The sequence below is a fragment of the Nelumbo nucifera genome, chromosome 1 (genome assembly GCF_055504915.1).
Source record: "Nelumbo nucifera cultivar China Antique chromosome 1, China Antique-T2T, whole genome shotgun sequence".
Classification (NCBI taxonomy): Eukaryota; Viridiplantae; Streptophyta; class Magnoliopsida; order Proteales; family Nelumbonaceae; genus Nelumbo; species Nelumbo nucifera.
The window spans coordinates 95,275,337-95,286,011 of record NC_142649.1 but is presented as its reverse complement, the minus strand read 5'-3'; the positions used below and the strand labels follow the sequence as shown (position 1 = coordinate 95,286,011).

Below are 10,675 nucleotides of genomic sequence, written 5' to 3'. Positions count from 1 at the left end.
AGTAGAGAGAATTACTTTTGAAAGTTGTCAAGTAAAATAAATTAGTAGAGGGTTAAATTGAAACTTTAACTTGTGTACATAACACCTTAACAATGATAAGGGTATTTTGTTAACTTCACTCTCTTTTTTATTGGAAAACTAATGGCAATGAGGTATTTGCATTTTTGTTTTTTCAAAACTATAGGGAATGTTTATGTTAGGATCAAAACACGTGGATGGTTTATAGAGTTGTTATAAGAGGAGGTTTTTCATAATTTTACCTAAATATAATATGAAAATAATAACAAACCAACAAAATCTAAAAATTAATAAAAAATAGCATTAAGATACAAATTTATTTAAAACATAGGAAATTGGCCACTCTCACTAATGTGCAACTTGGATTGTGATTGAATAATTAGACATAACCCAAAAAAATAATGATTGAATTGGACTTAAATGATCACTACTTAATTGGAAATGTCATAAAACTCCTTCCTCAAATTTTCTTAATAAAGAGAGTTTGGACTAGAAGAATATTTGTCATGCTAGCTAGTGGGTGGTGGCCCCTCCAAAATTAGATCATAGTAGAACGTTTTATATGCTTGCATCCCATAAAAGAGTAATGGATCACATAATAGCGGTTCTTATCCATGGTTGCGGTAACCTATAAAAAGTTTTATTACTTCCATCTCATAATTATCAAGGTTCTAAGCATTGACATAATACACCCAATAGAGGCATATCATATCTTTAGGGCCCGATACACCCGTTTAATTACATAACGGGTAAAGTATTGATAATTTGACATGCCTCTATAAAGCTTAAAGCTCTATAGTTTGTACACACTTTCCAAGGATGAGAATCCAATGTACATTCCATTAATTTAACTACATGTGCGTGTAAACCATAAATTTCCCCCTTTTTTTTTTAAAATAGCGGTTTTTAGTGATGGCAGTAGGCACTCCGGATTTCCTGCCCACAATTCAGTACCCACACTCTACCGAAGCGGGATCTATTCCCCACAAATGGGCGCCTCACAGTGCATTGGAAACATCTCTCATAAATAATAAATAATATTTATGGAAGATGTTCCCAATGCATGACAATATATGTGTCAGGCACGTGTGAGGTGTCCTTTTCTGTGAGAAGAAGATCTGGGCTCCTTGGTGGGATGTGTGGCGCCGGCTACAATGTACTGCAGTTGGAGAAAGTGAACAGGAAGTACTTTTCTACAATATGTTTAGATCTGCTACTAACCAAACACTCCAAATATGTCCCAACGGGCGGCACATTGAAAATATCTCCCATGAAAGAGATGCTCCTAATGTATGGATACAATATCTTATCAGGACAGCTTTGGCTTGTATTCATAGCAAATCCTTAGTATCATTTCCTTGAGCTACGATCTGCTTCTCACAGGCGCCTCACAGATACATCTACCAATAAGTACGGAAGATGTTCCAATGCATGATAGAATGTGCGTGTAAGGTGCCAGGTGTGAGAGGATATCCGATCTCCATTTTCTTGGCCCTGATATACCTATTTATAGGTGTTATTATAATTTTATTTTTTATTATATATACAATTTTAGACCTGAAATTTGATACTTTGAAGTTTGAACCATGGTTGTGTGAAATCTATAACCAACCAACGAGCTCGAGCTTTCTTGCATTATCTGAGTTGGTGATCTGCTTGCTCACCATGAGATTAGAACACATGAGTTAAGACCGAGACCCACAATGTCTGTCAGTGTGATGTGCGTGCGTTGGAATAGTTTTTTGTCGTGAGTAGATCCGACGTCGCACTATCCGTGATTACTAGTTGACTATCTTTTGACGTGGCACTCTTTGGTTGGACTCGAAGGAATAATTCCTTTGAATCCAAACGTAGATAATTTGCGCTGATATGCATAAAAAAAAAAAGAAAAGAATGTTTATATTCCGGCCGAAGTAGGTAAATAGGTGAGCCTTCCACTCAGGATTCGGGAATGGCGTTTCACTGTGAGATTCTTCGTCGGCTGTTCCTCTTGCCCGCCTTATTGGTTCTGACTATCTCAGGTCTAAGCAAAAACCTTGCCGGCGACAGTTTTCCTATCAGAGAAGCCAGTGTGCATGACCTCCAGGCGGCCTTCCAGCAGAAGCAGCTAAGTTCGAGACAACTTGTGGAGTTCTATCTCGGAGAGATTGGTAAGCTGAACCCAGTACTTCGTGGAGTAATAGAGGTGAACCCCGATGCACTGAATCAGGCTGACAAGGCCGATAGAGAACGAAAGATGAATGCGCCAGCTGCTGGGTCGTCCCTGTCTGGCCTGCACGGGATTCCGGTTCTTCTCAAGGACAACATCGGCAGCAAGGACAGGCTGAATACAACTGCGGGATCGTTAGCGCTGGAAGGATCGATCGTCCCTGGTGACGCCGGTGTGGTGAAGAAGCTGAGAAAAGCAGGAGCTATCATCTTGGGGAAGGCCAGCCTTGCCGAGTGGTCACATTTCCGTTCTCTAAACCAACCCAGTGGATGGAGCGCCAGAGGTGGTCAGGGACTCGTAAGATAGGAAATTTCTTATGACTCTTTATCTTTTTAATTTATTTATTTTTCTTTGTTCGACGCGAGGTTCAGGTTTTCGGTCCTCTCTTGTCTCCTCCATTCGCTAAAAAATCTTCGAGTGAACGAAGGCCGAAGGGAATGGGAAAATATCAGTCTTTAAGATGAGTTTTTATTTGAAACAACGATCCCCACGAATTTTTAGATTTCAATAAAAATCCTCTCTTAAGTTGAGTGATAAAATCGAAATTGCAAGTTTCTATAAAAATCTGAAATTGCAACGAACACAGCATGCAATTGATAAAAACTAAACCAGAAACAAATAAAAATAAAAAATGCCGTCATCGAAAAAAAGGGGTACTTTAGGAATTTTATTTACCATTCTATCTTCAAGTTATATTAATTATATTTTCAAGTAACTCACTCAGTGCAATCAACTCGATGGCCTTCTCAGTCGAGTTACCCTTAAAAGGGTTAAACTACAGATTGTTACCCTGTATTTTATTTACCACCCATAAATTTTGATAAATAAGACCTTATTGGTCATCATATTTATAATTCCAGTTGATTGATCAAATATTATATCTTTTCCATGGAGCCCTAAAAAGTAAAGAAAATATTAAAAATCTTATCGCAATCGTACAAAGGAATTCTAAAAGGTTGAGTGCAGGGTCAGCGTATAGGAGGAGGAGCACTTTGGCTGTTTGGAGAGATTCTGTTGCAACCGTGATTGCATATGACCCCCCCAATTAATGGATTCAAGGCAATACATCAGTTTTTATTTGACATGGGTGTCTTTGCTATTCATTCGAGTTCATTGGGGTCGATTGCAATCACACTTAGGGGGTGAGCAAATGGGTAGGTTTTGATTTGAAATCGGTGTTAAATTGACTTTATCCAATCTGTTAAAGGATATGATTTGATTCCAAATGCTTGGAACTAATCCTCACCCAGGTGGGTTCTAAGGTCTAGGATTTACCCTATCCAAACCAATCTGATGAATATTGTTGGAATCAAATTTGTCTTAAAATAAACCCTAAAATAATTTTAAAAGCATGAATCACGGCCTTCAATATATTGATGTGACTCTATCTTAAATTTTGATGAGTGGATTTCAATTCATGACTCCACCTTGGCATGGATAGTGGATTTCAACTCAACTAACATATCAGCCATAATATGTATATGGCCCACAATCCATAACATAACCATTAAATTTGACTAATCCTTTTGGACAGTTTAGATCTGCCCCCACAACATCCTATAATTCATTCCCACCTTGTATTGGAAATATCTCTCAATAATGACATAATTATTTTCAGTACACCATCGAGAGATATTCCCAATACACGACGGGGATGTACTGTTTGACATTATAGGGCACTCCCTTGTAGGGCGCAGATGTAAACTCCTTTGAAGATGTTCAGAATGTGTGACTGAAATGTTTTGTGAGTAGCCAAGTAGGTGTGGTTTGAATTCTTGTGTGTAGAACATCCGAACACGAGTTGAACAGTTGAACAGTTAATTCTTTATTAGTGCGTTCACTCGTGAGTAATTTGGTTGCTTTTGGGATGTTAATTTAAAATTTTGATAGAGGAATGGATGATGATACTATGATAGTATAGACTATCCTTTCATATGATGTAGCTTGAAATATTTCAGTTTCGTTGTTCGTCTATGTGAATTGTTTTTTCTTGTTATGGCTTATGAGTTCAAAAATAAATTAAAATCATCTGGTTTTAAAAATAAATTTTTTGTTGTATATTAATGTTTTTTATTTCTAAAACTGAAACCAAAGGTATTTTCTTGAATCTATAGATTGAAAATTGTTATATAACAGATCTCATCATCATTTATATATCATACAATATCTGTACTTTTTGGTGGTTTTAAAAATATGTTTTTTTAAATAAAATCATTTTGTTTTAACAAAAAAACACGGTTCAAGAAGATGCATGTTGTTGTTGTTGTGGTAATTTGGCAAACAAATTACAAAAAAATAAAAAAAAAAAGAAAAACATTCATTTGTAGAACATCCTCTTATATTATTCAAAGATATAAAGAAAGGTCATGCAAACTTTTTCAAATTTCAAGTCAAAAGGATTAATGGAAAAGCCTTACATCAAAAAACTTAGAAATGCCAGCTACTCCAGCACATCGTCCAAACTTCAACAAAAGAGAATGATATTGTTGATGATCATCATGCTTTTTGTTTTTTATGGTCAGGCATGTACCGTATCAAGAATATTGGAGTGGCAATTTAGTAAGGATTATTTACTCACTTGGGCTAAATTTGGGAATTTCTTATTTGAATAAACACTTGTTATCCGTCGAGACACATCAATAAGCACTAATTTAAGTTTGGGAAATAAACCCAAATAAGTGCTAAGTCCTGAAAAGAAGCGCAAATTTTTAACTTATTAGTTTTAAGTGCTAATTTTTTTTTGACTCATCTTCTTCCACCATGTCATTTTGAAAACACCTATACTACCCTTTTTGAAATCAAATACTCACGAGTACTTATTAGGATAAAACACTTATTTACCAAAGGAGCATTCCCATTCCCAAACAGGACTTATTATAAGCAATCAAACCACCGGAAGAAATCGTGTTTTATTTTTAAAAGCAAATTAAAGTTAAGAATGCATGTTTGAAACCATTTGTAAGGCCTAAATTTTTATGAACCCACAACACAGAAAACAATTTTTGTTGTGACATAAATGGCACACTAGTGAAGTAGGATCTTAACCACTATCAAAGGATGTTAATAATCAAACATGTCATTCTGAAAGGATGTTAAACTTCACATGACAAAATTGGGTTATATGGGTTTTTATTGCACCTGACCTGCCAATTAATGATATGTACTCCTATGCTCTTAAGGCTCATTATGTTTATTTTGTTTGCATTGGTGTAAATGCATGAGAGTGCAAATAGGTAGAGTATTCTGTTTCACTTTCGCTTTATATATTTGATTTTGTCTTGTTTGTTTGTGAGAAGTAAAATTATTTTGTCTATACTTTATATGAAAGAGATTTCAAGAGTGAGGTAGGAGGCAAGATGATGTTGTTCCCACTTTACATGAGAGAGAAGGTGCAAATTTTGCATTAATTTGCTAGATGCAAAATTTGCAATGACAATGAGTGCAAAACTGCAAACGAGACTAAAAGCACAAATTTTATATTAAATAGGAGTGCAAATCATAATTGGATGCAAAACTGAACCAACTATAAAACTTGCACTGGGTTCTGATTTGCACTGCAAATAAACAGAGCCGAAGCAGTGAAAGTGATGAAGTCTCTATTGTTCACTATTTGGATTGCTTCTGTATTTGATGATCAAAGAAACCAGGTTGGCATCTCTAACAGTAAACGAGTTTGATGAGTTTTTGTTGTCCCATGGTTAGTTTGTATACAAATTACAGAGGTGGCTTGGTAGTTAAAAGTCAAAAAACTAGCTATTCTTCCTTTGGAGATTGAATAATTCTCTATAATTCCATGTGCATAGAATCCATACCTTCTGTCGAACGATACTTGTGGATCCAGCAGTGGTTCAGCCATTTCAGTGGCAGCAAACATGGTAGCCGTGTCACTCGGGACAGAGACAGACGGCTCCATCATTTGTCCAGCAAGTTTCAACTCTGTTGTGGGAATCAAACCCACGGTTGGACTCACCAGCCGAGCTGGGGTAATCCCTATCTCCCCAAGACAGGATTCAGTTGGGTAAGAATTGCAGTTCCAGTTAACGAGTTAGAACCAATTATTCGATTTACCCAACAGGTTGAACTGGGTTAATTCATTCTCACCAAAGTCTATCGCCATTATTTGATGAACCATGGTTTAGATTTTGGTTTGGATCAAAGTCTATCATCATTATTTGATGAACCACAGCTGCACATTGGGAGTGATGGCAATATAAAATACAAGAGATGTTTCTAATGTGCGATTGGGCGAACATGGCCAATAATGTATTGTGGTCAGTAGATCCAAACTTCTCGGTTCATCAATTGTATTTGTAGAACCAATAATAACAATGTACACCAGTCATACAATACATGGGCCCATGACCAACTTCTTAAGTGTGGGTCAATGTATTTTATCACTGGCGTGGGCATTATTATTGGTTTCACAGCCTGCTGAACAGCTACAGTGCTCAATTGATGAATTCGGGGATAGAGCAAGGTGCATGTGAGGCCTACTAACGATTCGATGGGGTTGAATGTTTGATAACATGCCTCTTTTTGAAAGGATGCAGACTAGCCTTCTCAAGTACTAATAGGGGCCATCGGCCCAATCTTTGCATTCATCGGCCCAATTTTTGAAAGGATGCAAACTGTAAAAGTGATCATACGTACTAACAAGAGATTTGTATCCATTTGATGTTGAAGGAAACAGGCCCATCTGTCGAACAGTGTCAGATGCAGTTCACGTACTGGATGCAATTGTTGGTTTTGACAAGAAGGACGCCAAAGCAACAAGGAAGGCATCAAGGTTCATCCCTAAAGGAGGTTACCTGCAGTTTCTAAAGGAAAACGGACTTCAAGGTAAGAGGCTGGGAATAGTGAGGAAACCGTTCTTCAAGATTATTGGTGACTCGTTCGTGGAGAAAGCTTTTGAGGAGCATTTAAAGAAACTGAGGTAACAATTCAATTTCAATTTTTAAGCCAAATTTCGTTTACCATTTCACTTACCAAAAATTACCATTCACACAGTATTTGAATTTGAAGCCACTCTCACGGAACCCTTCAATCTAAAAGCTTGAACTGTTAGGTGAGGATTCTGAATAGGAGGTTTTTATTCTCTAATACATCCTTTTAAACAAAAGGCTATTGGACTTAGAGTGCAGACAAGCACAGATCAAACGCTAGATTGCTTCGTCAAACAAGCTATGATATCATCTCACAGAACCACTTAAACTGTTAGGTGAGGTCTCTGAATGAGTTTTTATTCTCTAACAGATAGATACCTGGGACCAACATTGGGTAATGGCTATTTTTTTTTTTCATTATTAAACAAAAGTCGGGGTTTTGATCTTGCATCTATATTGCGATGTGTATCAAGTACGTAGTGTGTGTGGGTGAAAACAATGGGCTGGGCCTAAAACACAAAACCCCAACCCAACAGTTTATCCCCTAAGAATTGGAAAACACAGCGGAGGAGGATTGAACCTAAGGGTGCAAGTTGGGTTGACCCGAGTTTATGTTGTTTCGGTCTCAGGCTTAGGCTTTGAATTAGATCCATTGAAATTTTGACAAAATCCCAACCTTAACCAGCAAAGCAAAAATTGCACTCCTAATTGGACCTGATTGGGAATACCCAAAAGTATTGACTACCCAGTACTCTGAGAATGTTGTTTTTTTGGTGAACAGAGGAATTCATTAAACCAAAGAGTCCCTGAGTACTCTGCACACCCCCCCCCCTCCCCAAGCATTTTGAGTCCAATCAAGCTTTCCGTTTATCTCAATCAACCATGCTAAGCAAATGGTAAATCAAGTGGTTCACGCTTTCGCTGGATTTGCTACGACTTTTTCCTGAATATGTACCTGAGCAAGTAGCCCGGACTTCATTGTTGATGTGCTAGCTACTGATATTTCAATGAGATGAATGATTTTGTGCTTTAGCACTTTCATAAAAAATATATATATATATATATATACATCTTTTGATTTGGAACTTTTATTAATTAAACATTTGCTCGCTTGAAGGAAAAAAGGTGCAATTTTGATGGACAATTTGACAATAGCCCAAGTTGATGCCATCCTAGATCTCTTTCACAGTGGTGAACTTATTGCTTTGTACGCCGAGTTCAAGCAGTCCCTGAATGCTTACCTGAAAGAGTTAGTCGCTTCCCCAATCAGATCATTGGCAGATGCAATAGCCTTCAACCAGAATTTTTCAAAACTGGTAGGTATTAGTCTAGTCTATTCTAGAATAATGTTGTTATTGTGTGACTGAGATTTATACAATATCAGATGCATGCATTAATTACAGGAGAAGATTGAAGAATATCCTCAAGACATCTTTTTGAATGCTAATAGCACCAACGGTATAGGTGAGGTAGAGAAGGAAGCATTGATGAATATGAGTAGACTATCAAGGGATGGATTTGAGAAGTTGATGATGGAGAATAACTTGGACGCGTTGGTGACTCCAGATTCGAGGGTATCTTCTGTACTGGCATTTGGGGGATACCCAGGGATTACTGTTCCTGCGGGTTATAATCGTAAAGGATTGCCATTTGGCATCTTCTTTTCGGGATTGAAGGGTTCTGAGCCGAAGCTGATAGAGATTGCTTATGCCTTCGAACAGGCCACCAAAGTCAGGGTTCCTCCTCCTAACATCTCAACAGATATGATATCGTAACTAATGAATAATCATCTCTCTCTCTTCGAGTGCCTGGATAAATAAACCCGTTATGGATGACTGGATGCATGTTTGAATCCAAAACAGTTCATTCTTCTTCCTTGTATCAATTTATTATTGGGCGAAGAATGAAAATTCTTCACCTTAGCCCTGTTGAAATACCATCAGTTCCTTTTTTGAATTAATGTAAGTTAATGAAATTCTCTCTAGTTAAAAAAGGATCCAAAAACCACCCATATAAGAATAGCCTCAGGAATAATTTTTGAATTTTTTAGGACAAAACTTATCCCTCTATATTTAAATTTATGGATAAAAAATGAAGATAAATAGGTAATTGGTAATGATATTAAATGAGTTGAAAAGAAGTGATTTTAAAATATTCAATACATTCAATTCTCTCTCATTAAATCCAGCATTTAAGGCATTAATTTGCATTTACCATCATTGAATTATATATTCAAGGTTTTTTTGTTTTTTTTCGTCATTAAATTCTATAATTAAATTCATACATAATAATGAAGGGATGAGAGATCCATCGTATGGATGCCCAAAGATTGCAGGATAAGGGGGCGAATTTCAAAAATTTTTCTCTCTCTTCAACTGGGAATCGCATTCCCTATTTAGAAAATCATATTTTCAATGATCATTCTTGAACCATAAACTGAACCAGATCTGAACCAAAAGGAGTGGAGAGAATTATACCTGATACGGAGAAACAGTATCCCCAACGAAGGTGTTCACACCCAAGGAAGGATCCAAAGACTACTCCCACTGAAAATGGCGCAGTGCAGGATGGAGCAAAATCAGTAGTATTATTCTCTAAGAATTCTGTCATTCGCAAGAAACAGCAGGATGGCACGTGAGCACAGTTTCCTATCAATCCTTTCTCAAGAACTGATGTCAAGAGTGAATCTTGACTTCTCCTACAACTGGAGATCGAACTAGCAAACAGGGACGGCAAGAACAAGGAGGCAGCAAGAAAGAATTCTGCAGGGATGTTTAATTCTTCCTTCTGTGTTTTCAGCACTCAAGAGGATGTGAATATCCCATTCTTCTAAAGGGTGTTGCACCCTCCTTCTTTTGTTAATTCAATGATCAGCTCCTAATCCAATTAGGAGTTGCTTATCCAAATCATATTTGGATCAGACATTTCTTTTGCTGATAGGGATAAACCCTTATCTTATCTGTAGAATGGATTAGCTTTCTCCTAATTTCATTAGGAGGTTTCTAGATCTGAATCACATTCAGATATGGACTCTCTGAATGGATGACCCTATCCTATCTACTAATCCATCTAAGAATTCGCCCCATAATTAACTAATTAAATAGCCCAGTTCGAAATGAGCTTTAGGCCCATTTAGCTTATGTACTCACTTAACCTTCCTAACTGCTGCCCAGTTGGGCTTCCTGGTATGGCGTGGGACCCAAGCATTGATCTACACATCAGCCACATGGATTCGGCCCAGCTTTTGTTACAAGGCTTGGCCGAATACACTGTTATAGACAGTGCACCCCTTGAAAGCCATCAAATGGACTTTATGGGCCCAACACTTACTCTAAGTGGTCACTGGGCCAAGCCACCTTGTAACACGCAGGGACTGTGGGCAGATGCAAGATTAACCCATCAGGTATTATCCTCAATGGTCTTATACTTAACCTCTCAGCCCATAATGATCATACACTGTCCGACAAGAGAATACCTCTCCCTCGGCTACAAGGAACAGTGTTGAACTCTCTGCTTATATGGATCACGAGAATTAAAACCTTCTTGCAAACATTTTAGAATATCT

The 10,675-nt window shown here is 37.4% G+C and overlaps 1 protein-coding gene across 1 annotated transcript; it reads left to right on the top strand.

Annotated features, from left to right (window-relative positions):
- The first annotated feature begins 1,919 nt into the window (after nucleotides 1-1,919).
- On the top strand, nucleotides 1,920-9,046 carry LOC104605553 (Amidase family protein). The gene is made up of 5 exons (XM_010270367.2): nucleotides 1,920-2,524; nucleotides 6,031-6,245; nucleotides 6,918-7,160; nucleotides 8,228-8,426; nucleotides 8,514-9,046. The coding sequence occupies exons 1-5, from the start codon at nucleotides 1,970-1,972 to the stop codon at nucleotides 8,883-8,885; spliced, it is 1,584 nt and encodes a 527-aa protein (XP_010268669.1). The 5' UTR covers nucleotides 1,920-1,969; the 3' UTR covers nucleotides 8,886-9,046.
- Nucleotides 9,047-10,675: the final 1,629 nt, after the last annotated feature.

What these genes read in the sequence shown, in the direction of transcription:
- LOC104605553 (XM_010270367.2), top strand. Translation starts at nt 1,970, where the DNA reads ATGGCGTTTCACTGTGAGATTCTTCGTCGGCTGTTCCTCTTGCCCGCC. An exon ending in CCAAGACAGGATTCAGTTGG is followed by an intron (nt 6,246 to 6,917) that starts GTAAGAATTGCA and finishes TGAAGGAAACAG; the next exon opens with GCCCATCTGTCGAACAGTGT. An exon ending in GAGCATTTAAAGAAACTGAG is followed by an intron (nt 7,161 to 8,227) that starts GTAACAATTCAA and finishes GCTCGCTTGAAG; the next exon opens with GAAAAAAGGTGCAATTTTGA.